Below are 27,678 nucleotides of genomic sequence, written 5' to 3' on the forward strand. Positions count from 1 at the left end.
GATTTCACTTGCGGGTGTGCTTGCAAAAGGAGAAATTTAAATGAGCGGTATGTTCATTTTTAGGGAAATGATTAGACAGTGCACATTCATACACAAGAACACCACAGAATCACTAAAAACATTGATGCTGATCTCTATGTATTGATACAGAAAGTATTTACAATTATGCAGAAAAGTAAGTTGCAATGCATGTTGGTCCTCTTTTATTTGTAAACCCAAACTACACAAGTGCACAGGTTTATAAATGCACAGTATGAGGAGGTTCCCTTGGGGGCGGCTTTGGGGAATGGGCATGGAGAGCAAGATTCACTTTTATCCTTGCTTCTCCATTCTCCTCTTCCTTCTGTTCACCGTAAGAGTGTTAGTCAGGTGTGATGACTGAATGGTGCCATATGTCCGTGGGCTTCCCTGATAATTAAAGGGATATGAGGCAGAGAGTGGGGGGTGCTGGTGAACTTAAAGGGGCTGGGTCTGGAAAGTACCAGGTGACAGCATGATGATGTGAGCCCTCAACCATGACTCAGAACAGGGCATCTGGTGCAGAGTAAACCACTCGGCTCCCTCTTCCCATTTCCTCCTGGTGAAATGTGGAAAGCAGAAGAAAGCTCTCCCACTCAAAAGCTCACTGATGACTTGAACCTTGGTTTTTACTTTTGTCATAGTGTACTGGTTTCTTTTTTTTACACTTTTGGGTAATCTCTTCAGCTAGAAAGGAAAAAAAAGTAACACTACTTTTCCCCACCATATAACTAATAAAACTGCCTGTGGGAACTCATCTCTCCAACTCAATACTGAACTGAGTCCCAATCATGTACCAGCCATGGGAGCAGATGACAGGACACCTGAACAGGTGGGAGCACACCCTGTCTCAGGTAACCCACAAGTGAAAGCAGAGAACCACACTCTGCATGGCTCTGACAGGAGCCCATGCAAACCACCAGAAGAAGGTGGGGTTGGGGAGGTCAGAAGGCTGCCTGTAGGAGGTGCTCTCTGAGCTGAGTCCCACCCTTCTCATAAGGACCAGCCTGGTGATGAGGGAGAGAAGGCATTCCAGAAAATAGCCCAGTGAAAAAGTCTGGAGGTGAGGGAAAGTTTGGCTGGTCTGACATCTAGCTGAGAAACTTCAGGGTTGGGCACAAGGGGAATGCCAAGGGGTGATGTTGGAGAGGAAGGCAGACGCCAGCGATCCCATATTTGCATTTAGGGTTGTAACATCTGCCCAAATCGGCAGAGTAAGGGCGTTCTTCGGTCTAGAGATGATCTTTGATCAGTGGGAGACAATTTCCAGGCCTGCCTACTCACTGAATATTTATAACAGCAGTGAACTTGCCACGGGCTACCAAACCACATCGTATTCACATTAAACACAATCCATTCATCACTTCTGATTGTCCTGGGGAGACAAGGACCAGAACAGAACATGAAGAGCCACTGGAAATGATGGAAAGATTACTCTGTGCTACGGAAGCTGACAGTAAATTTATTGGCCAAGAATAAAATAAGAAACATCACATCATCTATGGCAGTATCCTCCAGGGCCTTTGAAATGCCATGGTTTCTTTCACATTGTTTTAGCTTCTCACAGATTTATTCCAAAAGGGAGGAAAGAGTTTGGGAGCCCCTGTTTGTGAGACTCTCCCATGCCTACCTCCTTTCTCAGTGCTCAGCTCCAAGAGACCGGTTTCCTCATAAAGGCACAACTGTTTACTGCCCTCTACCCCAAAACACTCATGAAATACCTGGCAGAAAAGGCAGTTTCCTGCTGCTTTTCTGGGCTCACCCTACCCATAGCCAAATTACCCTCTTGGTACCTGGACTCCCTATAATGAAGAGGAGGGGCCAGAGTCCCTGGACAATTTTGATAAAAATCTCATTGAAATGGAACAGTTTGGGGTGCTGGGGGGCTCAGTCATTAAGCGTCGGCCTTCAGCTCAGGTCATGATCCCAGGGTCCTGGGATCGAGTCCCACATGAGGCTCTCTGCTCAGTGGGGACCCTCCTTCTCCCTCTTCTACCTGCTTGTGCTCTCTCTCACTATCTCTTTCTGTCTCCCTCTCAAATAAATAATAAATAGAATCTTAAAAAAAAAAAAAGAAATGGTGCAGTTAGCATCTCCTGCATATTTTCACTGGAGTTGTAATGCTGTAATTAAATTAGGTGCTAAGTACAGGCAGCAAGAATTCCATATGACTGGCAAGGGTTAAAATGAATTGGTTTCCGAGCTCCTCACCGCCTACACTGCCCTCGCCCCATGGCCAGCAGCCTGCGCTTCAGCAGTATATTTGGAGAATGAAGAACCATTCTGGTCTCGTCTGAGGGCAGAGAACAGGACCACAGGGACACGTGAGGTGGACAGTGGTGACCTTTTGTCCACAATTTTCCAGGATCCTGGTTGGTGTAACTACCAGAAATCTAAGCTGTCATCCAAATGTTGAGCCCCTGGTTCCAGAAACCATCAACACTGCAAGCCCACTATTCAAACATAAGTCAGCTGATGGTGGGTTATAGAAACAGCCAAGGAGGTTTATGTTATTACCATTCTTTCAATGCTCATTGAAAATAAGACTGACACAAATAATATATATTATTTACCAAGAGAGGTGCTAGAGGCAAGGGGAATCATTAGGCTCTTTTCTGTAATTTTTACTTATTTGTTTCCAGGTGAGACACCTAAAGGTGCAGGCATGTCAGCAGATCTTACATCATGAAATTATGCTTTGAAGTCCTTTCCAGTATACTCCTGATAAACTAATATCATTTCACCTCAGCCATAATGTAAAAAATCTCTCCTTTCTTGGAAAATGAAAGTTTGGGGAAATTCATTCCAGAATGAGGAATGTTGTGTCGGAGGCTGAGAGTCCTGGGCAGGTGTGGCCAATGGAGCTGTCTTCTGGATGAGACGATAAGACCACCGTGGTGGTGGGAGTGGGCAGCTGTGGCTGCCAAGGCCTTCCATGGCCCTCATGACCCTCTGCTGTGCCTCCACCCTCCACAGCCCTCACAGCCACCCATGGTGACTTCTGCTCTGCACCAGGGCAGCTGAGCTGGGGCTGATGCCACGGCACCACTTCAGCCTCACCTGGGCCCACCGCCTGGATGTTCTATGAGCCTGTTCTCTGATTGTCCCCGATGTCGATTAGAAGCCCCTGCACCATAGCCTCTGCCTGTACTTTCTTGTGCTTCCTTGTACTTCACAGACAGGTAGAGGCTCACCAGGTGGGACTTTTAGGGACAGTCCTGAATTCTCAACATTGTCCTAGAGAACAGTAATGCCCTGTAGATGACACAGGGATCTGTGATCTGCCCAGTTAAAAACCTCCCCTACTTCCAGTCAGCAGCCAAGCTAGTAAATCTTTGGGACCTTGCTTGATCTGGCTATCCTCTAATCCTTACAGTGTCATTTTTGTCGTTCTTGACAGCTTTTTCCTTAAAGTTTAGTTGTCTGGTATTGACATCACTGCAGCTGGATGCTTCAGAACAACCTACCTCCTAGACAGGAACTCCACGATTCATGGGTTCTTCTAGAAAAGCAATGGAAGGAAGGTAAAACTCACAGTATGGGTGGCCCAAAGTGGTAACAACCAAGGTGCTGATGGATGAAGCCAATGCCAGCTCTGAAGGATCGAGTCCAAGGGCTTCCAGGAAGCAGTGTCTCAGGAGCATGGGCACTTCTGCATGCAGCCCCAGAAGGGATCCTGCTGTCTTTGAAACAGAGGGGCTCAGCTCCCCCAACCAATGTGACCTGCCTGGTAAGCCTTTCCTTAGTTGCAGGGGCCTTTAGGTCAACCCTCTGGCTGTTCTTGGCCCTCCAGGTTGCTTCCAGTTTGGGACCATGATGCATGAAGCTGCTAGGTGCAATCCTGTCCAGGTCTTTCTGTGGGTGTCCATTTCTCTTGGGCAAAAATCTGGGTGTGAAATACGGAGATCAACGCTTACGTTTATAAGAAAATGTCAGACCATTTTCCACAGTGGTTGTAGCATTTACACACCTACTGGCAGTGGGCTCGCGTCCCAGGCCTCCACATTCTCACCTGCTGTGATGTCAGCATTTTAATGTTCACCATTCCACCGGGTGTGCAATGGTGGTTTCCATTTGTACTCCCCTGATGGTAAGTGATTGTGAGCACCTTCTCTTGTGCTACTTGGTCCTTCATGTATTCTCCTCTGTGAATGAACTATAAAGATCTCTGTCTTTTTATTACTGAGTCATTGGCACTTTCTAGAGTCTCCGTATTACTGTTTTTATATAGGCATCATCACTGCCAGCAGCATCTCCCATTTCATGGATGAGTAAAATGAGGCGCGGCGAGGTGAAGCATCCATGCTTCATGGTCCCTGTGGCACTGGGCTTGCGATCCAGCTTCTGACTGTGTGATTGTGCATGGCCCAAAATACGGCCATCCTGACTGCGCAGCAGAGTGTCTGGTGTGGGGCTGGGCAGGGGCACAAGTGTCTCTAAGCAGCTGTGCTGTGTACTTTAGCTGCTGACGCTATGTCACCTCCTGGAAGCTGGCTGTACTCCGCATGGGCACCCATCTCCCTGGAAATGGTGCTTTAACATGATTTTGCAAAACCTCCACTATATTCATTTCTCTTTGCTGGCATTTTGCTGGGCTTTGTAAGTCACTTTCAGTTTTGATGCCTCCGTGCTTTACAAATGCATGGAAGACTCCCAGATCTCACGTGTTCCCATGGCACAGCACGGCAAAGACAGCAGCGAGCTTCTTTTCTGTGGCATGTTCATACACTGTGGACTCTAGAAAGTTCTGGAACACTGGAAGAGCTAGGGTGCCTGCCAGTGCCTTTTCCCTGTGGTCCTCATTTTTCTTCCTGTCTGATTTCTTCCTCCTTCCCTCTTCTTCCTATCTCTGTTTTTCTCTTTGGTACGCTGTTATTTTAAAACTGCCATCACTCTTTGAAAGGCCCTGACATCAAAGCCATCTTTTTTGACTCTCTTGCATAAGAAGTTGGACAAGGGACCTGTCTTCATCCCGGTACATGGCTCGACATGGCGAGTAGTGGACGCCATCCATGGAATTCGGAAGAATGCTTCCCTCGCTCTGGGGAGGTCTTTTTGGCTTTGGTGGGGAGATGCAAACCCATAGGTATGGAACAGAGTGAGTCCTCACCTACCCTGCCTTCAGAGTGGCTCACGTGGAATGGGCTGGAACCCCTCTTTCTCACCCAAGTGCTGTGGGCAGCTCCTCATCCAGATGTCCACCGCTACCACAGCTCAAACACCGCTTTCATTCTGCCCCCACTGGGCCCTTTACATGATATTCAATGAGGACAGATACAGAGAGTGTGGTGGGCACAGCTCTGCCCCCCAAGGTCCTGCCAAATCTCTAAATCCCACCGTTGTTTTCTGAGGGGTGGCAGAGGTTTCCTTATCAACCTGATTGGATCTGTATTTCTAAAGAGTATTTCAATCTCCCTTCGGACTGTGTGGTGGCTCTATTTCAGGCAGGAAGTCGGCCTCTGTGTGTAATGTCAGTCCAGCAGGGCCCCACGGGCCTTCACCAACATCCGAAGCTCTCTGAGGAGGAACGGCAGAGGCAGGGCGGAGCAGACACTGTGTCAGAGCATCTCTGGTCATGTGGCCTGGGGACAGTCACTGATGTCACCTGCTGGGATCTTCTTCCACATGGTGGCTGTGGGCCCCGCTCCCCCCACCCAGGGGCTCCTCCAGCAGGTGTGTGAGTATGGTCTGGGAGGAGGGGATCCCCAAGCCACAGAGCAGTGCTCCCTGGCTCATGATGACGGCTACCCTCAGAAGATCACCATCCTCTGCCTTTTAGGGTCTAGATCTTACAGTCGCGTGGGGACTCTGAAGAGTGTACAGCATGGACTTGACTTCCCTCCTGCCCGAGCTCTGACAGCTGAGGCTGGCTTTCACTTCTGGTTCTGGGATGACCAAAGGGAAGGTTGGGAATTCAGCTTCATAGAAATATCCAAGAGTCATAGAGAGCCTTCTTCACTTGGAAATCTTTTCAACCTTTCTGCTGTAAAGCAATGTTACTACACAAACATCACGGTGCTAATTCTTCTGCTTTTTCCTTTTTATCCAAAGATTTTTACCTAAGGAAGCAGGGGCTGAGCATGCCAAGGACAGCCCAGTGGGGAGTTGTGCTGACAGCTTGCCCGCTGTCCTCTATATGCAATTTCCTTGTGCCTGGCTGGCGAGCACCCCTCTCTCATCTAAGTGCCCTAAGTACAGATGATCAAAAATGATTTCACATCCACATTGTACACCCATGACATGAATAAAAGATCTGAAGATACTGCCACAGCCAAGAGCGGGTACTCTTCAATTTTTTATCACCAACTTTACTATCCGGGCCCCGGGGATCCCCGTGCCAAGCAACTGTGAACACTTTATTCCATAATGCCATGTTTATACACATCTGGGTGAGGAGGTCCTACTCACAGGGAGTCCTGTGGAGGTGTTCCCTTCTTCATGGTTCCTTCACCCCTGTGCTCAGTCTGGTGGCGAGACTATAGAGTCAAACACAGGCTCACAAAGGGCTTCCTTTGTAGTTTGGCAGCAAAGCATTTTGTTATTGAGAATGCATTATTTCCCATTTCTAAGGCTGGGGATAAAAGTCAGCTCTAGTCACTGGAATTGGGGAGACTTCATGTTTTTAACTATTAAAAGATTCACTAAGAGAAAAGCTTCTGAAGAGTAGGGAAACACCATTTTGCTCAGAGGATGTCAGAATGTGGAGACACAGGGAGAAGCAGTTTGATTGGGCATCTCAATTGCACAGGGGGTCCTAACACTGGGGTGCCCAAGCCCCACTCCAGCCCCACTCCAGCCACATAAAGATTGCCAGGAGTAGGACCCAGGCATCAGTAGGTCTTCCAGGTGGTTCCAACATGCAGACAAGCCTGAGAATCATGGCTTTCATGGCTGTAGGGTAACTCAAGTTCTCCATCCATCCTTCAGTTAGTTTTGACAGTTTGTTTTCAAGGAATTGGTCCCTTTCATCTAAGTTTTTGAATTTATGGGCATAAAGTGGTCCACTCTGGGTGAATTTTCTTGTTCTCTCTCCAAGACATCAGTAGTGACAAACATCTCTCACTCTTGATACAGATCATTTGTGTTCCCTCCCTGTCTCTCTTTTCTCAGTCAGCTGGGATAGAGGTTTATTAATTTCATCGATCTTTTACAATTTTATTGATTTTTTTTCCTTTCAAATGTTTTCATAGAACTGACTTTTAATTTTGTCGATTTTTCTCTACTGTTTGCCTGTTTTCAATGTCATTTTTCTCTTCTCTAATTTTAATTATTTTCCTCATTCTTTTTGTCTTAATTTACTCTTATTTCTCTAATTTTCTAAGGTCAAAGTTTAGGTTATGAATTTTAGATTCATTTTCTTTCCTTATATGTGCATTTAATGCTATAAATTTCCCCTCTAGGCACTGCTTTAACTACATCCCACAAATTTTGGTAAGTTTTATTTTCATTTTTATTTAGTCAGAGTATTTTAAGATTTCTCTTGAAACTTCTTCTTTGACCCATGAGTTCTGGAGAAGTGTATATTTTTAAGTTCCAAACATCTAGGAAATCCCCATCTTTCTCTTCTTGGTTTCTATTTTGATTTCTGGGTGGTCTAGAATGTACTTTGTATTTTTTGTATTTTTAGGGGTTGTTCTGTGGCCCAGAATGTGGTCTATCCTGCTGAATGCTCCATGTGTACTTGAGAAGAGGTGTGTTGTGCTGTTGTTGGATGGGGTGTTCTTTTAATGTCAGTTGGGTGAGGTTGGTTAATAGAGTTCAGGTCATTCTGTGTCTTTACTGATCTTCTGTCTGGTTGGTCTATCAAGTACTGATGGGGTGTTGAAGTCTCCTACTGTAATTGCATCCAGTTCTCTATCAGTTTTTGCCTCAGATTTTGGCTCTGTGCTTAGGGGCATACACATTTAGGGTTGTGATATTTTCCTGGAGAATTGACCCTTCTATCTTTATACCTGATAATCTTCTTTGTTCTGAAGTCAGCCTTGTCTGAAATTTATACAGATACTCCAGCTTTATCTTGATTTGTGTTAGCATAGTATGTTTTCTCTGTATCTTTACTTTTAATATTTACTTTTAATCTATCTGGGTCTTTACATTTAAAGTAGGATTCTTTAAATGTAGACAGTACATAGTTTACACTGTAGACAGCATATAGTTGGGTCTCATTTTTCCTTTTTTTTTTTTTAAACCAGTCTGATGATCTCTGTTTTGCAACTAGTATGTTTAAACCACTTACATCTAAGTGATTAGTAATGTAACTGGTTTAATATCTGCCATCTTTGCATATTTGTTGTATCTATTGTTCCTATTTTCTCTTTATTTTTAGCTTTCCTGGATTTAATTGACCATTTTATATGATTCCATTTGCTATCCTCTATTGATTTATCATTTATACTTCTTTTAAAAAAATATATAACTCAGTGGTTGTCTCAAGGGTTACAGTAACAGTTGAAACCAATCCAAGTCTACTTTCAAATAACACCCCATAGTCCCATGTGTAGTGCAGGTGTCTTATGACAGAATCCTCCCAAATCCTTCCTCTCCTTCCTCGAGACATGTTACTTCTAAGTTTCACATATGTATAATCATCTGATGCACTGTTACTATTTTTGCTTTAAACAGACAGTGAACCTTGAGATAAATTAAGAAAAACAAAAAACTACGTTTTTTTTTACTTATTTCTTTATTTATTTCCTTTTTATTCTTTTTTTTAAATGCAGATCTAGTTTTCTAACCTGTATCATCTTCCTACTGCCTGAAGAACTTTAATATTTCCTGTAGACTCCAGATCTACCGTCAATGAATTCCTTCAGTTGTTTGTCTGAAGCAGTTTTTATTCATCCTTGACTTCTGAAGGATATTCTCACAAATATCTTTCTTGTTGAAGGACATACAATTCTAGGTTTGTGGGTTCTGTTTTAGTCCTTCAACACTTTAAAAGATTGCACTAAACTGCATTCTTAGTTGCATGGCTGCTGATGAGAAACCTGCTGCAATTTTTATCTTTGTTTCTCTATAGCTCCGGTGTTTTTATTCACCTTCAGGAATGTTTAAGATTTTTCTCTTTGTTTTCAAATTTCTACAGTTTAAATATGTCATACCTACTTTTTGTTTTCGTTTGGCTTTTGTTCAGTTCTGCTTGGTGGTCTCTGTACTTCTTGGAACAGTGTCACTGATACTGGAAACCCCTGGCCATTATTTCTTTAAATACTTCTTCTGCTGCTTCTTCTTTTGGTATTTCAATTACATTACATGTTGTGTCATTGTATATGGTACCACAGTTCTTGGATGTTCTGTTCCTTCTTTTCCCCCATTCTTTTTTCCTCTTTGTGTTTTCGTTTGGGTGACTTCTTTTGACCTAATTCACTGATTCTTTCCTTGTCTGTGTTAAGTCTACCAACAAAAACGTTCTTCATTTCTGTTACTATTTTTAACTTCTACCATTCCTTTTTACAGTTTTCATCTCTGTGTGCTCATTACCCATCTGTTCTTGCATGTCGTCTCCCTTTTTCATTACAACTTTAACATATTGATCACAGTTTTAAATTCTCTGATAATTCCAACTGACATCTGAGTCATATTTGAGTTTGGTTCTTATGATTGCTTGTCTTTTCAATCTTTTCTTGACTCCCAGCATGCCTTGCAATATTTTGTCATATAGGGCAGTAGATATTGAGGTAAACAAACTTTTAGTGTGAGAGTTTTTGTTAATTTGGCCAGGAGTGGAGCATTTTTGATGTTTGTTGTAGCTTTAGGTACGAAAAGCTTCAAAGTCCTCTAATGTCCTTATTTTTATCTTACCTCTTGGCTTTGGGGCTTCCTATATACTGCTCTTCAAACAGAGTTTATGTCTTTCATCTCTCCCTGCTCAAATCCACGGTCATTGTACCGGAGGCTTATGCAGCAGTGGCAGGATGTGGGGGGAGGGGATGTTCTCTGACCTTCTGATTAAGTCTCATTTTTTTGGAGTGCACAGTGGGCCTAAGGTACACTGCACAAAGAATGATAAACTCTTTCTGTCACACTTCCAGGGTAGAGATATCCCCCCTATCAAAGAAATGCCAGAGACCACCTTGTAGCAGATATGAATACAGAGGAAGTAATGATATCCTCACAAACATATCATCAAAGGGGCTTGGGTCCAAATAGCAAAAGAGTTATTTAAAAATGTGAATAAGCAGAGTGTTGACATATAAATGCAGTAGTTCAGCAAATCTGAGATGATACATTTTGTAAATTGCCACTTAAAAAAACAAAAGAGTGTGCCAAATTGGTGTTAACCTTGTGCTAAGCCAAGCTCAAATCTTTGAAAGGAAATGCACTTATGATAAATTATTTACTTAAGTAACAAAAGCAAATAGGATAGGTTTTCCTGGCACTTTGATTTTGGAATAACAAATGAGATTCATGTTGAAGATGAACAAATGCTTTAAGGTGGCTCTTTTGTTGACACAGTTTCTATTTCTTTTCTCTACATTCACATAGCATCAGGTGGTAGGTATTTAAAGAAATATGCCAACTTGGCTTATTTTTAAAATCATTTAAAATATTTAATGCTATTATTTAGCCTTACCAACATACTGCTGTTTGCCTTGCTGATCAAAGATTCACAAGATTCTCAGCGCTTTGATCTTCATTAGGCAATGTGTTTATCATCATTGTTAATACATGTCAACATGCATTGATAAGTATAATAACTTCCGAGTAAAGATGTCTGTAATAATGCCATGACCTCAGAAACTAGAAGGGATTTTAGGTCTCAGAAGTATTGTTAATTTGACATATTCTTTTTCAATATATATTTAGGAAAAAAAAGTTGTTCTGTCATTATTCATTTTCCTATAAACTTGATAATACAAATATGTTGTGTGTCTAATTTTCTTCATTCCTACAAATGAAGCTCTGAAAGACTATATTTTCCCCCAAATGCCTGCTACAATATTTCCCATCCCTCATATTCTTCTAGAGCCTTGATGTCTACGTTTTCTCCCATGAGTGTGGATGGACTTCTACAAGTTCTACCAGTAGAGCCTGGCAGGAGTGATGCCACAGGTTTTGAAGGCTAGATCATACAAGGTCTCATGCTCCACCTTGATAACTTGAGACACTTGCTCTGGGAACCTAGCTGCCATGCTGTGAGGGAGCTCAAATTAGTCCATATGGAGAGACCACATGGAAAGGCCATGCAGGGGGTACTCCCGTGGGCAATCTGGGTAAAGTCCCAGCAGACGGCCAGCATCACCTACCAGACATGGGTGTGAAGACACCACAAGGGCTGCCAGCCCATAACTGTGAAGCCATGTCAGCCTTGAGCCTTCCCAGACATTTCGGAGCAGAGACAAACCATCCATATGGTGCCTTCGGAACTCCCAGCACACAGAAACCATGAACATAATGAAATGGTCATTTTCTGCCACTAGGTATACGGTGGTTTATTTTCCAGAAATAACTGGATCACCATCCTAAGTAAGATGTAGAGGTTTATCAGAAAACTGGGACCAGTTGTTGCATGTAAAGCTCAACTTTCACCGTAAAACCAGGAAGAATTACATAGATTGTGGGAGTTTGCAGGAAATGATACAAGGTCCCGGAGGTGGAAGAGTTCACCTCCTGTAGAAGTCTTAGGGCAATTCTCCTCTTATTAGCTGCTAGGCTTTTGAGTCCATACTTACATGGCCTGGCCCTCAGCTGCCTCACATGCAGAACCTGACAATGTACCAAGCTCATGTAGGCTTCATGAACACAGAACGGTAGTTTCCACCCCTTTCTCCTCCATCCTAATGGTGCTCTGAACCAGAGATTACTGAACTGTGTGAGTTTAGACAAGAAATCTGGGTTGGGTCACACCACATGGGGTCAGGGATGTGGCATGTTCTGGTCACTATCTAGGGGATGACTGCCCTTTTACCCCTGGAGATTTATTGTCTGGTAAGCTAATGAAAATATTGTAGCCAGGAAGGGCTATATTATTACAGGATCACAATGCTACATTTATTTGACTTACAAACGTTAAAAATAAATACAATGTATGGTAAGATTCTTAAATTGTGTGTGTGTGTGTGTGTGTGTGTTCACGCACACCCATGTGCGCACTTCCTGTTTATAGATACCAGCTCCCATGAGACTCATCTAGGAACAGGAACACCTGGATGGCAGCTGGAGGGGGATCGCATTGGAAAGGGGAATTTGAGAGGTCTCTTGGGCCCGTGAAACTTCCTCCCTGCTCTTCCTTTGTTGTGTGGTTGCCCCTTTTAGAAACCTCAGCATCCTTGCCACCCTCTTTCCCGCTGTAAGAAATAAGAAAAATCTCCAGAAGAAAAGGCCCCGCCTACCTGGAGAATTAGTACAGAGAGAATACTTTAAACTTTGCTCCTTCCTACTTCCTACTCCCTTCCAGACCATTCCTTTTGGTAAGTCCCATGCTGGGGCCAGGTATAAACAGGCCGACCTCTGTCTTGTTTCTCTTATCACGCCCTGAATGCATGATTAATGCTGTACAAGTGACTTGCTGCCTCCAGTTCCCTTAATAAGGGCAACATTGAAAGAACAGACTTAACTCTGACAAGTGACAGTTGAGCAGGGAATGGCCTGGGGGTGGCAGCTCTTCAGAGGAGGCACAGTCCAGGCGGCTGCTCCCGCGAGGAGCGTGCAAGGACATGCTGTTCCTGCCCCGTCCAGGTCCTTGTTACACACCCCGGGTAAGGATCCTTGGGACCCAATAATGGTCAGGCTCAGCTGGGGCTTCCAGTAAGTCAGACTTCCAGGCTTACCACAGACTTTTACACTTCTACACTTTTCCAGCATTCAAACAAGGTGATACATTGTATACTTTAAACATGTCCATTTTATTTATCAATTATACCTCAATAAAGCTGGAAAGAAAACATGATAAACCCAAGACCACAGCCTCCCTCTAGACCCTTTTGGCAGATCTAAATCACAGGACGCTGATTGAAACAAAAGACTCTCATCTGGGGTGAACTGTACTCCCAGTTGCTCCCCAAGATCTGAATCTTCTCATACAAGAGCCTGATATTTTGCAGAGGCCATAACTGGAGGAAATGAGTGCTTTCGTTTCCCTCTGCATTATCTGATGATTTTCTTTGTTGTTGTTGTTCCTTCAATTGAGGAAATACTAATTCCAGAAGATGCCCTGGTTGTTTGGCTATAGAGGACTGACATCTGAAATGAAAAAACAAAAAAAAAAAGTGCAACCTTGGAGGGAAGGAATGAGAGAGAAAAAAAAAAAATAAGAGACTCTTCCAGAAAGAAGAAAAGGTTACTGCGTCTATTTTCAGTGTGTAAAATATTCCATTAGCTTTATTATGTGGAGGACATTAGCATTATGCACGGCAGGAAGGAACATTTTAATACAGAACATCTTTTCCTAGCTTCAAAAGACAAGAGTAAAATATAAAGGTAATGAAACTGCTGTTGGGATGATGTCTTTTTCTCCTCAGGGGCTTTGTAGGTTGGCAGAGTAACAGGCTAGCAGGAGCATAATTTGCTGGGTCAGAAATAACCCTGGCAAGAGAAGGAGAGGCAGGCGGGGCCCTCAGGGCTGGTGAAGCCCGGGGCTCTGATCTGCAGAGCCCCTGCAGGACCGCCCTCTGGGGCTCCCCTCCGCCCTCGGACAGAAGGAACCAAACAGCTTTCCTGGGCAAGCCCTGGGACTCTGATCCCCTCTGGTTCCCTTGGTAAATGGGCCTTCCCCTGGGGCTTTTAAATTCACAAAATAGAATGCAAAAGGTTACAATAGGAACCAAATGCACCGAAATAAAGCTGTGAAAAAGTCATAATTGTGGTTACATTAACAAATGTGCTACTTTACTAAGGCACTAAATAGTAACTAATACTTGGATTTTCAAGGTGGTGATAAACATAAATAACATTTGGGGATGTGCAGACGCTGTGGTTTCTACTGGTCACGTAGCCACAACGATGCGGTGTGTTGCCTACCTTCATAATTGAAGGAAATGCCACATTTTAGTTAGAGGTTGGTAAAAATCATGATGTACTTCATTTCCCGTCCAAGCTCACTCCAAATGCTCTCCACCAACCTCTTAGGGGCCCAGGGACCTCCCCTGTAGATGAGAGAGGAGAAGCGGGGCAAGCCTGTGCTCTCTGGGCGGAGAGGATGACACTCAGGGCTCTAGGGAGCAGCATGTCGGACGGACCAGGTAGGAGATGGAACACCCCGCTGACCCTCTGTCTCAGGGACAGCAGTGTGGGGGAAACTGAGGATCTGTGTCCCATCTGCAAAGGTGCCTGTGGGGAGAGACCACCTGGAGAGGGGCTGGGGTGTGCTCTGGGCAGGGAAGAAGGCTGCTGAACCCCGGACCTTGGGGAGGATGGAGTGGGCACAGCAGCCTCTGGGTGCTCCCGGGACCCCTGCAAGGTGTCAGGAAATTCAGAAGTGGCCTCTCACACTGGGGGAGGAGCCCAATTCAGGAAGAAGGAGGGGCTGCAGAGGAGACCCTCAAGGAGGCAGGGTTTGGGGTAAGAAGACCTGGCCTCAGTTACCAACTAGGGATTCTAGGTGGGTCATGTGGTGCCTCTGAGTCTCAGAGTTGTGTCTCTGGCCACACTGGAGTGACCCCTGTCCCCTGGCTCATTCAGATGGGTGTTAGGGAACCTGCAGCCTTGTAAGAACGTCACATGGCAGGGGCAGGCTACTAGGATAAACGAAAAGCTATGAGGACCAATTAAATGGATGTTAAAATATTAGCAAGGAAGCTGCCTTACTTACTTCACACTAATGTCTGTAAGAATTTGATAAACATGTACAAATAGTTTGTTCATTTTGACGATTAGCTTTCATTTATTAAAGTAGGCCATTGAAAAAACTCCTTTGAAATATAAACTAGTTAACTGCCAGGTGATTCAAGTCCTTGAAAGTAATAACACCGCATTAAAAATACCTCACCGTTCATATCTTTTATGACTTTTCCTGACACATAGTACAAACTCTAAGCTATTGTTACATTCTGTTCATATCTTTTCCCCAACAGTATGTGTTGAAAAGGAGGGCTTGTGTGTTTGGGTTACATTAATTTCCATATGATAAATATTCTAAATATATTCTGAGCATTTAAATAGGCGAAGAAGGACTTCTCCTTGACGACAATTTGCCAATTAGTACTTAAATCATATTTATGTCTTATTTATATCCTGACAACCTCCAAAAAAGATCTCAGTGGAGGGTTATCTCATTTCCTGCATGTAAGTGATCTTTTCTCATTGCATTTCCCTAGCCCCAATTTCTAAGGTCTAATTGAATATATTGCCTTGATCACTCCAGAATCTTAAATTAGGGACTTTATATTAGTTCCCCCAGATTGCCTTTTTCAGCCAATGAGAGTGGAAAGCTTTGGGGAAAAGTGCTCTTGCATGCCAGGTCCCTTTATTCTTAAATGTTGCCTCCATGTTTTAGTGTTTACACCAACCAATCAAACACAGGGATGAGTATTTATTACACTCCTCTGCTAGGCCACAGATCCCATGAATACTAAACACTCTAATGATGCATGTTTGGGTTGTAAAGGGATGCGTAACTCCCTTGATCACCTGTGCGCTCTCCTTTGTCAACTTTAACCAGCACCATGAGCAGCCCTCACCCCACTTGGGAGAGAGTGTGCCCTCTCCACCAACCCGAACCAAAGCCTCATAAACCTATCTTCTTCTGCCTCCAGAAGCTAGGAATTCAGATTCCAAGTCTTATTTACATCCTTGTCATCTGGGGGTCATGGTCCCTTCACCAAACTGGAGAAGAGCTTCCTGTCGCGGGGGCTACAAGGCAAGGCAGGTAAGCAGAACCCAGCAGCACTCAGAGGGTCTTGGGAAAGACGTCAGCGAGGAGGTGACTCACTCTCACGCGAGCAAGTGTTCCTGCGTGATGACCAGAGGGCCGGCAAGAAGGGAGAGCCTCTGGGGGGGGCTCTGAGGCAGGCGGGGCAGGTGGCTTTGGCAACTGCAACGGGTGGGAGCACTAGGCCGGGTGCAGGCAAGACATCATGGGGAGGCTGCAGACACGTCCTCACCGTGGCGGGTTGAGGTTTGTGTTCTATCCTGGTGGCCCTGCAGAGCCCCAGTGTTTCTCAGCAGGGGTCCCATGGGCCGCTGTGTGTCTTAGGAAGCGGACCATGGGGCCAGCAAGCAGATCGCATGGTTTGGGGGATGCCCTTCTGTTCAGGGAGGCAGATATATGGACATGGGGAGGCTGTCCAGGTATGAGATGGCACCATTCCATTGACTATGCAGATTGTTCACCTACTTCATCCAGGGCAACACAACGGCTGCCGGTGGTGCCAGATGGCACCGTCGCCTTAACTGATTTGGTCTTATCTTCAAGGCCCCAGAAAGGTGAGTAACTCACTCTGGGTCACACAGCCAGGAGGGAATGTCACTGAGATGGTCTCTAAAACCCCAACTCCAAGCACCCAGACGCTTTATCTGAATAGCATGGAGCTATGGTATCACATCTGGTTTACTTTGCATAGAGGCGGGTTAGAGACATGTTGAAAGTGTCTGTTCTGAGGTGGGTCTCCAGCCCAGGTCTGTGCCCTGCTCATTGGCCTTTACGGTCTGGGGCCTCAGACAAGTTACCCGATCTCCCTGAGATCCAGCTTCCTCGTCTGTAAAGCACTTCTCCGCGTCAACTAAGGATCGGAAGGGGACATGTGTGATAATGCTCGTGAAATGCCTAGCCTGTGCCTGGCACATGCAAATGCTTGGGAGACACTATTAGTGTCCCTGCAGCGGATGCTGGGTGACTTGCCCTGTTCCTGAGTAGCCAACAGTGATGTTTCCAGATCAGGGAAACTCCCCAGACCCCGAGGGCCTAACTCTTACAATCATCTGTTTCTCGACCCCCATGAGCTGAAACCCTTAATTCACACTTCTTGAGGTGACAGACTACTATTATAATCCTATGTTGGGAGCTGAGGGGGACTCGTTCTGAGTTAAGATATATTTAGAAGCACAGCTAAGGTTGACTCTGCTTTAAGCCTCCCCCCCCAGCTTTTGAGTTCTGTTAAGTTCCTGGGACATAAAATCAGCTAAAATCACTTGCAAGCCCAGCTCCCAGAGCCCTTCTTTGGTTTTCTGGCTCGTGACGCTCCATGTCACACAGGATGGATGAGCACTTCTTTTGTCCCCTGCTCTAAGAGAGGAGCACCAGGAGCTCTATGTCAGAGGGCTAGTCACCATCTTTCCAATCAGAGGGGGGCTGATGCTTGGGGTGCACCTGAGTTCTGTCCTGGCCACAAAGGGTTAAAATCCTAACTCAAAGCCACCACCTCTCCATTACTTTCACCTGCAGTTAGACTGTCCGTATCTAATGAAAAAGCAGAATTCATCTGGGGAAGAGCTCACTCGCTTGTGAGATATACCAAGTCACTTTGGGGCCTCCTCGCTCCTGAGATGATGAGGAATGACAAAGAATTTTTGGAAAGAATTGGCCTTTCTCATGAAAAGCTGTTATGCCAAGAATGGAGGCAAGCAGAACTCACCCTGCACTGAACCAATCATGCACTTAGAGGACTCGATAAATTCATGCAATATTCACCGGGGCAATATTTTCTTGCCACTGCTGTGAAGAGGTTATGTAATGCAGCACAGTCATGCAATGGACTTGGATAAAACAGGAAGACTCCCATGAAGTTGTGGAATTATAGGACAGCAGGGAGGGCTCTGTGTACTCCCTGTATGTTAGGTTAGAACTCCTGAATTACAGGTTTATCCCCTCCTGAGGATCATGTCTGACACCCACAGGTAGACGGGTCTGGCCCAATTCCCCGTGAGTCTTGAGCCAAGCTGGTCCCCTCACCCATCTGAGATGGGCACCAGGGAATGGAAACAGCCAGAAAGTACCAGGGTGTTTCCCTGGAGGGGCCGCACTATGTGAAGGCCTGGGTCCACAAGAAGGGGCTGAGAGAGCACCCAGCAAGGATTTCTGCAGACCAAGTGAGTAGACCACAGGGTTGGAGGGACAAAGGCTCCTGGGGGGAGTGGTGTGAGGACCATGAGCAGGTCTTAGGGAGGTCGGGCTGTTGGACGTAGAGACCCGAGTCCAGGCAGAAGGGCTCCAGTCTGCTCTACAGACCAGTGGGAGCCCCTGCAGTCTGTGAGCTGGGACCCCACATGGGCTTATCTGCCGAAGGAATATTAACTCGGGGCCTCGACAGATATAATTAAAAAGGGAGGCTCTGGAACAGGGTCCTGAGCTGGAACAAGTTTCATGTCTCAGAAAACAGGTCATGAGGCCCTAGAGTCAGGCAAAGGGACTGAGGGAGGCGCAATGATGACAGGAGTGTTGGACAGAGAGGCTTTGAGGATTCCCAGAGGATGTGGTGGGCAGAGGCCAGGGAGCCTTGTATGTGGGCAAACGCTACTTCCATGAACAGAAATCAAGAGAACTCTCAGGTAGCACCCAGAATGTCCGAAGCAGCTCAAGATTCATGCATGGGAGCAGATTCTAGACAATCCTCCATGATTGGTGCCTGAGAGCCCACCGTGGACAGAAAATGTCCCTCCGACCCAAGGACAGAGATGTCAGCTCCCCCTCCTGCTGTAAGTGGGCGGCAGGTCCTGCAGCGAAGAGACAAACCTTCTCTAGAAGGCCAGACTGCCTGGAGAGACTGCCTTTCATCCGTGGGCACACCCCCACCCCCCGGGAGGTGACAAGCACACCTCCAGCAAGAACACCCACAGGTCCCTGAGCGGGAGAGGCCGGCAGCTGTACTCAGGGCTCTGGTGTCCTTTAGACCCGAGCATGTCAGCTCAACTCTGGCAACTCCATTTCTCATGATTCAACATTCGTGTATAGCAAATCATGCCACGCTGTGAGCGTTCCTTGTGAGATACCTTGCCAATTACCTAAAAACCACCTTAAGGGCCGGAGCAATCAGGCGCTGCATAAATCTGAGCTTCTTTTGTGGGCGGTGTGCGTGACTCAGGCACCCTGCTGTGGAATCAGAGATGGTGCTCTTACCCGAGGTCCAGCTGATTAGCGCTTGGCTCCCTCGTGTGCAATGCTACATGCATAAACATGCTCCCAAGTGCCCCTGACAGGGCGATCCCAAATTGTTGTGTGGACACAGATGGCTCTGGAAGGAAGATTTGTCACTTACAAGATTCATTTGGTTTTCAAACTCTGCTTGCCATTTCCAAAGGAATGCAAGGCGGTGTAACAACTAAGCAAAATATTCAAAATCATCTCAGGAATGCAGAGAACTATTTTATTTTAATTATATTTTTAAAGATTTTTATTTATTTATTTGAGAGAGAGAGAGCATGAGCGAGCGAGAGAACACGAGCGAGGGGGAAGGGCAGAGAAAGAGGGAGAAGCAGAATCCCTGCTATGCAGGGAGCCTGATGTGGGGTTCGATCCCAGAACCCCAGGATCATAACCTGAGCTGAAGGCAGATGCTTAACTGACTGAGCCATTCAGGCGCCCCAAGAATTATTTTAAATTGGGCTCTAAGGACAGTCTTAAGATGCCCATATCTTTACCAACCTATCATGTCTCCACTGCATTTGGAAGGATTTCTGGAAGGACCACAAAGTACTGCCAGTCTGTTTTTGGTGTTTCTGTGCCTGCAAACCATCCCAGGACAGCCTGGAAGCTCCTGTGTCTCCCTTGGTGATAAAGAAGAGACCACCAGAGACCCCATGTGGTGGTGGTAGGCCCTGCGGACCTGGGAGGGGGCAGGTGGCCTTGGAGCGTAGCAACTTAGCAGGAGGCTGGGGGATAGTGGCAGAATAGGGGTAATGGAGAAGCCGTGGGGTTCATGCTTGCTTTGAAAATGCCCAGTGAGTTTGAATGGAAGGCGCAGTACCAGGGAGACTCCTGCGGGGTGATACTGTCCACGTGGAGGTTGGGCCTTGTAAGGGGAGCTCAGATAGGAAAGCTAAATTGGAAAAGCTTTCTGGAGAGCCACAGTTCTGTTGAGATGGAGGATGGCAAGGATCCAAGGCATGGCCAAAGGAGGTGACTGGCCCCAACAGCAGATGACTCGTACTCATAAATTCACCACATGCGTTTTACTATGCCCCAGTGCACGGCCAGTTCTAGAAGACACCTCTCTCTGCCTGCATACCTTGCTGTTGCCTAGTCCCCTAAGCAAACTGCAATCATGTCATTCAAGAACTCATTGCTTTGTCATTTATCTTTGAATTATTTCTGGGTCAATCAACCCCACAGCTCTTCTCTACCAGCTCATGAGATACACCTGTGGGGCTCTCTGTTCTTGCGTGGGCTTGCACATCGCGGTGACGCAAAGCTCAGGTGGACAGAGACGCAGACTGACAAAAACACATTCTGCAGTTGCGCTTCAAAGACTCCTTACTATTTTATATACAACCTAGACAGGTTAAAAATAAAGAGGGCCCCATATAAGAAGAGAGAGGGGAAAATCAAGATGAGCAGTATAACACGCGTGCTCTGCAGGTCATAGTACATGTTGTGCTCAGGGTAATTTTTTCACCTCTGAATTCAGCATCTGCTAAGCTCTGTGTCTGGTGTTCATATGACTCTCAAAGTTGCATAAAATGCTAAAGCTTATCAAGAAGGCAAGGAAAGGGGGATTGCCAAGAATACCCACCTCCAGAGTCATCAGGCAGGGTCCTGTCCTCTTTCTGTACCATTTTTTTAAAAAAGATTTTATTTATTTACTTGAGAGAGAGAGAGAGAATGAGCAGGGGGGAGGAGACAGAGGGAGAGGGAGAAGCAGACTCCCCGCTGAGCAGGGAGCCTGATTTGGGGCTTGATCCCAGGGCCCCAGGATCAGGACCCAAGCTGAAGGCAGATGCTTAACTGACTGAGCCACCCAGGTGGCCCCTTCTGTACCATTTTTTATGCAGAGGTGCAGATGGTAATGTTATAAGTACCTTTAAAATATCCACAGAGGATTGGCCTGATGGGTGAGGTAGTCCGGTAAGAGGCTCTCTGTCAGTGTTAGAGACTGAATTCCACTGATGTCAAAATGGAAATATCAAAGACATACCAAAAATGGCGCTAGATTCCCATGAGTGTCTAAAATGCGCTCATCAACCAATGACTCACCACAACCCTTCTTGAATTGGTATGTTCAGCTTGCATCAATACATTTGTGAGCTGGAACAAAGGAAATTGCTGCCCTCTGTGCAAGCTGGCACTTACTCCTATGACCAGCAAGCTGGGTCAGTAGCCTTGGCCTGTCCCCAGTTCAGAGGAGAGGCAGGGGTAGCCCACTGACCGTCCCTGACACACATGGAGCCCTGAGACCTGACTGGAGGCCATCTGAGGCTAACAGGGGCTGTCCATGTAGCTGCCCCTGGAGACACTTGTGGTGACCCTTTGTTGCCTCTGTCACGGACCAGCGCATGCCCGGCCAGGCTGGACTCAGCATTCATCAGCATGGCCAAGGGCTACCGCACAAAACCGGAAGCCCCTGGCACTGTACTTCTATGTTAGTGCTCAGGATGTCACAGGACCAGTGTAGGGGCCTTAATCTTAAAAGAGATGCAAAAGAAACATGAAAAACCCTGCTTTTAGAGGCACGTTATATCCTCAAAGCTTTATATACATCATCCAAAAACAAAAAGTTTACACATTTGGAAATGTAATTTGAGGCAACCCATACGGCCAGATGGGAGAATGTAAAATTTAATACATTGAGATTTTAACCCTAGATTCAGAATCTGCAGGCATGGCCTGGGCTCTGCCCTTGGACCATCAATGTGTGGGTTTCTCTGCTACAGACAAATAATCACAAAATCAAGATGCTAATTACTGAGACAATGCATCTTCTATATCTGGAAAAAAATGCCTGTAATGCACTCCAGGGAACAAAACAGACATGACGTATTTGTTCATTTATACACCAAAACTAGTTAAAAATCAGTAACTTATATCCAGCATTAGATTCCAGAGGAAAAAAAAACCAAAAACAGATCAAAATCTGATTTGTCTTGGCTGCCCCAGATCATTAATATTTATGTGGAATTGTTTAAAGTTGCAAAACAACTCTCAGAAGCTACAATCAGCATATTAAATGTGCATATGGAGATACAGATATCCATGGAGCAGGGGAGAGGGAGGAAGGAAAGGAGGGAGGAGCAGGGAGGGAGAGAGAGAGAGGGAGAGAAAGGGAGAGATCTTTTGATGGCCATCAAGCCTCCATTGCACAATTTCCTGATAGAAGTTAAAATATATCCATCTGATAGAGTGAGCCCATCCCTCAGTCGTGTTTTTAAATCATTTGCCTACAAAGTCAACTCTATTTCTGTGCCTGCCTCTTATAGCCCTGGAGCTCCCTCTTCATAACCTTAATTGACATGGCACTCACTTTGGGAGACTGAGGTGGACCTGTTCCAAGTCCTTCCCATCCATTCTGTCCCTTGGTAACATTTTCCTCCCCATGTGGCCCCTTCACCCCTGTTTCTCTGCACCTCCTGGGGCCGTGACATGCTTTGCCAGGTCTTTTTCCCAGACTCCAGTCCAGGTTTTGTGGCTTTACCCTGCTGAGCCAGAAAATCTCTAACTCTCCGCCTATTACCTTGGATGACTGGTGATTCTTAAGTGGAAAGTTGGATCCTGTGCTAATTCAGAATCTGCTAGTGCTCACAGATGCATTCATTAGGTGGTATTCAGTTTACTATGAATCAGGGGACATTTGAGATTATGAACTTGAGGACAAAAGAGGTGCATGGTGAAGTACATAAACCACTGGACTCCAAGACATGCTGATGATTACGAACAGCACCATTCAGCACGTGTGGAATATGCAAGGGTCCAGTTTTATGTAAATGCACCCGTTCTAAACACACAACTTTGGAACAAAAAGAATAATGACTGTTTCAGAGGTATGTCCTTGTGACAAGGTTTAGAATGGAGAACATAAATGCTGGTTTGTTTTGGTAAGAGAAGTGTTTAGAAAGGACAGGTGACAGCTTCTGAAAACACCCAAAGCATTTTTCTTCAAACATTTGAAAAGGTCCCAGTTGGTTTTCACACCCGTCAAAGGTTTGCTGTGACTATGCATCTGGCTGACGGGAGGGTGGAGGAAGGTGAATGGCCCTGGGTCTTCCTCCATCTATCTCCAGTGACCCCAAGGGTGTATGGGAGACATCCAGAGAGACCTCACAGTGCCTGACAAATGTGTCTGCTCACTTCCTTGTGAAATGATTTTTTAATCTAGAGATGAGTCTATTTTAGAACATACTCTTTGCATACTGTGCTTCCTGACTATTCTTCATGGTGTTGTACTTCCAACCTGTTACGTTCTGTTAACAGACTCTCTGCTCTGCATTCAAGGCTCTCTGGTCCTTCCCTGTCTTCTCAGTCCTATGTCAGTTGGCTTCCTTCTGCACCATAAAGTTTATGTCAGCGTGATTTACTCCTCCCCCCACCCTTAGGTCATCTCTGTCTTTATATTTTCCAGCTATGAAGCGGGAACAAGCCAGATGGGCCAAAGAATTAACACCCCCTGAGAACAGCCCACAACCCATGACTGACAGCACCTCCCCCTGTTGGTGGGGTGCCTTGGAGGAGTAAGATGGGCTCTGTCTCCCAGAGGTTCCCTGTGGGCTTACTGCCAGTTGTCCACTGTCCTTCATGGGGCATGTCCCCAGAGTATTCTTCGGAAGCCTGACTTGGTCTCTGTCATGGCCAACTTCTCCGAGCTCTGTCTGGACACCCTTAGGTGATACTACATTTATAAGCCAAATGGCTCCTCTTTAGGAAAGAACCAAGCAGAACATGGGTGTGCACATCTCTGCATCAGACACAGGTGCAACCAGAACTTAGTGAGCACCTAAGAAGTGCCAGACCCTGTGTTTGGTACCATTTACACAGCGATGCTACTTCCTCTGAGTGTGATGGGCTTTGTCCCATTTTCTCACACACCTGTCAACCTCAGTAATTTTGTACTTGGTCACTCATGCAGAGCAAAGAGCCAGTTCAACTTCTTGTTAGCACCAGAAGGAATGGGAATTCAAGCAACAGATAATCTAAGTTCTTCAACCAAGCCTTCAATTTTCTAATTAAAAAATATTCCTGTTATGAAATAAATATATTCTCCATATAAACAATTAAATAAAGAGAGAAATGCAGACTTCTGCTTCTGGTAATGCCTCTAGTAACTTCTCCACAGAAGACAGATAAAAACCCTAGAGCAAATATTGAAGAACATTTTTAAAAGCATCAAAAAGATAAGAAAATGAGGAGTTATTAGGCCAAGCCAGAGGGAAGGTGAGAATCTGGAGGGGTAGGCCAGGCACAGGGAGACACTTCTGCTCTGGTGATGTTTGCTGACCCACAAGAGGAGCCTGAGAGGGAGTGTTTTGGTTGCTTTTGGGCCTCAGAGCCCACCCGAGATGGAGATCTTGGCAAACAAGCCACTGCCAGAGGATAGAGCACCAAAGAGCTATCATTGAAGAAACAGTGAAGTAAAAGTATACCCTCCCTCTCATGAATTACAGCCTGGCTTTACATCTACTCAAAACTTGAGTTTGGGGACCCCTGGGTGGCTCAGCTGGTTAAGTGTCCGACTCTTGGTTTCAGCTCAGGTCATAATCTCAGGGTCGTGGGATCAAGCCTCATGGCTGGTTTCATGCTGAGCTCTGCACTGAGCTGAGGGTGGAGTCAGCTTGAGATTCTCTCTTCTTCTCCCTCTGGCCCTCTCCCGCTCGTGTGAGCACTTTCTCTCAAAATAAAATAAATAAATCTTAAAACAAAAACAAAACAAAACAAAAAAACTTGAGCTTGGACTAAGGTGACCCTGAATTCTTTGTGCCCCAAATCCCGGCAAAAGCAAAGAAATACCTATCTGAAGGAAGGTGGCATCATTCTAATCCTCAAAATATTCCATGGATACTTTTTTAAAAAAGATTTTATTTATTTATTTGATATATATGGAGAGAGACAGCACAAGAAGGGGGAGTGGCAGGCAGAGGGAGAAGCAGGCTCCTCGCTGAGCAGGGAGCCCAGTGCGGAACTCGATCCCAGGGTCCCGGGACCATGAGCCAAAGGCAGACGCCCAACTGACTGAGCCACCCAGACGCCCGTCCATGAATACTTTTTTTTTTCGAAAATAATGACCAGCATACAACAACAAAAATCTAAGATCATATGTCATGAGTGAGAACAAAGAGAAATAAAAAAATGGACTCACAGGATTCCCTATTATAATCATCAGGCATAGACTATAAAACACCTCTGCTTACTATATTCAAGAAAACAAGAGGTTTAAAATTTTGGCAGGTAATGGCTATAAAAAAGTGTTATAGCAGATCTGAAAAAGAAGAAACAAATTCTAGAGCTGATACATTAAAAAGAAAAAAAAATTCTACCTTGGTGAATGGTTTATCAGAAGCTTCAATACACCTGAAGAGGGAACTGCCACCCAGAATTCTGTATCTACTGAAAACATCTATAAGAATAAAAGTAATAAAACGATATTTTCAATGACACAAAACAGCATTTCACCAACAGACCCATATTAAAGGAAATTCTAAAGGATGTTCTCTAGAAGCCAGAAGGTCAAAGATTCAGGAAGGAATAAAGAATGAAGCAAGTGGAGTATGCGGATATATGCAAATATAAGACAGTAACAATAATATCTTCTTGGAGGTATATCTGTCTATCCACCCTTCAATGTATATCTAAAAAAGGAAATAAAACAAGAAAGGCCCAAATTCATACTTTGGAAAGATTAATAAATTTGATCATGTAGATGAAACTGACAAAATTCTAGAAAAATATAACTTTCCAGAATCCAACCTAACTTATCAATGTTAAATACATTAAATCAGTAATTAAAAATCTTCCTACAAAGAAAGCTCCAGGCCCAGATAGCTCCACCAGTGAGTGCCATGAAAGAGACAACAAATAAATAATTTCAGTTTTATATAAATTTTCAGAGAACAGAAAAAGAAGGCAATGAATGCAAGGTCAGTTTAACATTTTCCAACCAGCCAATGCAATTCACCTCACTGTAGATTGAAGGAAAACACTCACATAATTTTTCATTTGCACAAAAAGCTTTTGATAAATTCAACAACCTTTCATGATTAAAAAATAAGGTATCTGAAAGATCCTATGTCACTATTAAGGTTGGAAATTTTCCCTTAGACACCTGAGACATGATAAGGATGTCACTTATACTGAATAGAGCTTTTGCAAGTTCAGTCAGGAAAGATAGAGCAATGAGGGCTTGGGAATGTAAACTTAGGGGATAAATAATAAAGACATGCAAAGAAGCGAGCCCTAAGGAAGTCACCACAAGTGCTCACTGGTGGGGTCAGGGGCCAAGGTCAGGAGAGAGTGTGGCTGGGGGGACACTGGAGATATTGTATTTCTCGACCTAGGTGATGGTTATTTGGCCATGTGCTTTAGACTAATTTGTTAAGCTATACAATTATATACATATACTGTTTTGAGTGTTATTTTCAAACTAAGAATGGTTTGAAAATCATCTTCACATTAATGGTGTTAAACACTCAAATAAGGGCACCTGGCTTGATCTTGGGGTTGTGAGTTTGAGCCCCAAGTTGGGGGTAAAGACTACTTAAAAATAAAGTCTTAACAAAAAAACCAAAAAACACACACAAAAAACCACAAAAAATAAACACAAACACACACCAAAAACCCATGAAAAATAAACACAAACACACTTGTGCAAAGGAGAGAAAAGCCTCTCATTGCCTGTATTTGGGGTCGTTTTCTTTCTAGTCCCTTTCTATTTTCCTGACTTTCAGAAATGTATAACGATATATTCCACACCTGGAGAGCTCAACGCTGTAATAAATGAAGACATAAAAAAAGAATCAATCGACTGATTCTTCCAACAAACAACCATGGGATAATTTTTGAAGCCACAAACTAGCTCTTGTTGGAAGGATAAATGGGACTGAGAAGAAAATAATAATTTTTACATGGGAACTCAAATCAATCAGCATTAAATTGAAAAAAAAAAGCGATCATGGATGAGACTGAATTAGGACTTCTAGGTACCAAATGTGGGCACAGAGGAACTCTCTTGGCGTCGCAGTGTTTCCTTAGAACCTCGCCTCGGCCCCGTTCTGGTGTGCAGTGAACCTGTTATTGTGATCCTGAATACGTTAAACTAACTTGCTGAGCTTCAGCTTCCTCACTTGCTGGGCCCGAGAGAACCTGCGTCTTGGCCAGTGGTCCTCGTGAGGATGAAATGCGATCCACCGTAAACCTGCTCCGCAGAAGTGGCTCTGAGTGTATCTGAAGGATTCATACACAGCACAGACCCTGATGTGAACAGGGTCTGCACGCCTTTTTCATCTGTGCAATGGTGATAATACTGGTACCTCATTGAATAGTATCTTTGTGATAATTAGGTGCCCATAAAGCACTTTGCCCACTGCCCAGCTCGAATTTAGGGCAATGCTCTTACTGTCGTTCTGGTTCCATGGAGGGGTGCTGCTCTCGCCCAGTACAGAATAAAGACTGGAGGTCAGCTTATTATATCACCCACTTTCCTTTTGGTCCGGTCTGTGTAGACCACAGAGAGCCTTTCTGCTGCATTTTCAATGTTCCTGTGTCCTTGGAGGAGGGGCAGCCCTCCGGGGATAACAGGGGATAGAACCTCAGGTTGCCGGATGCCCATGTGACTAGCTCAGCACCTGTGCTTCCTGGAGGAGGGACAT

The 27,678-nt window shown here is 45.0% G+C and overlaps 1 protein-coding gene across 4 annotated transcripts in view; it reads right to left on the bottom strand.

Moving 5' to 3' along the window:
* SYNDIG1 (synapse differentiation inducing 1) overlaps window positions 1-27,678 on the bottom strand; it is a 182,141-nt gene that overhangs the window by 26,396 nt on the left and 128,067 nt on the right. Inside the window, exon 4 of one of the 4 annotated variants that reach the window (XM_036109991.2) lies at window positions 12,861-13,200. The exons of the other annotated variants lie outside the window; for them this stretch is intronic. Within the exon in view, the coding sequence (XP_035965884.1) occupies window positions 13,105-13,200 (96 nt within the window). The 3' untranslated portion in view covers window positions 12,861-13,104. Of the gene's footprint in view, window positions 1-12,860; window positions 13,201-27,678 lie in introns of those variants that run through there. 4 annotated transcript variants of the gene reach the window in all.

The sequence above is a fragment of the Halichoerus grypus genome, chromosome 10 (assembly GCF_964656455.1).
Source record: "Halichoerus grypus chromosome 10, mHalGry1.hap1.1, whole genome shotgun sequence".
Classification (NCBI taxonomy): Eukaryota; Metazoa; Chordata; class Mammalia; order Carnivora; family Phocidae; genus Halichoerus; species Halichoerus grypus.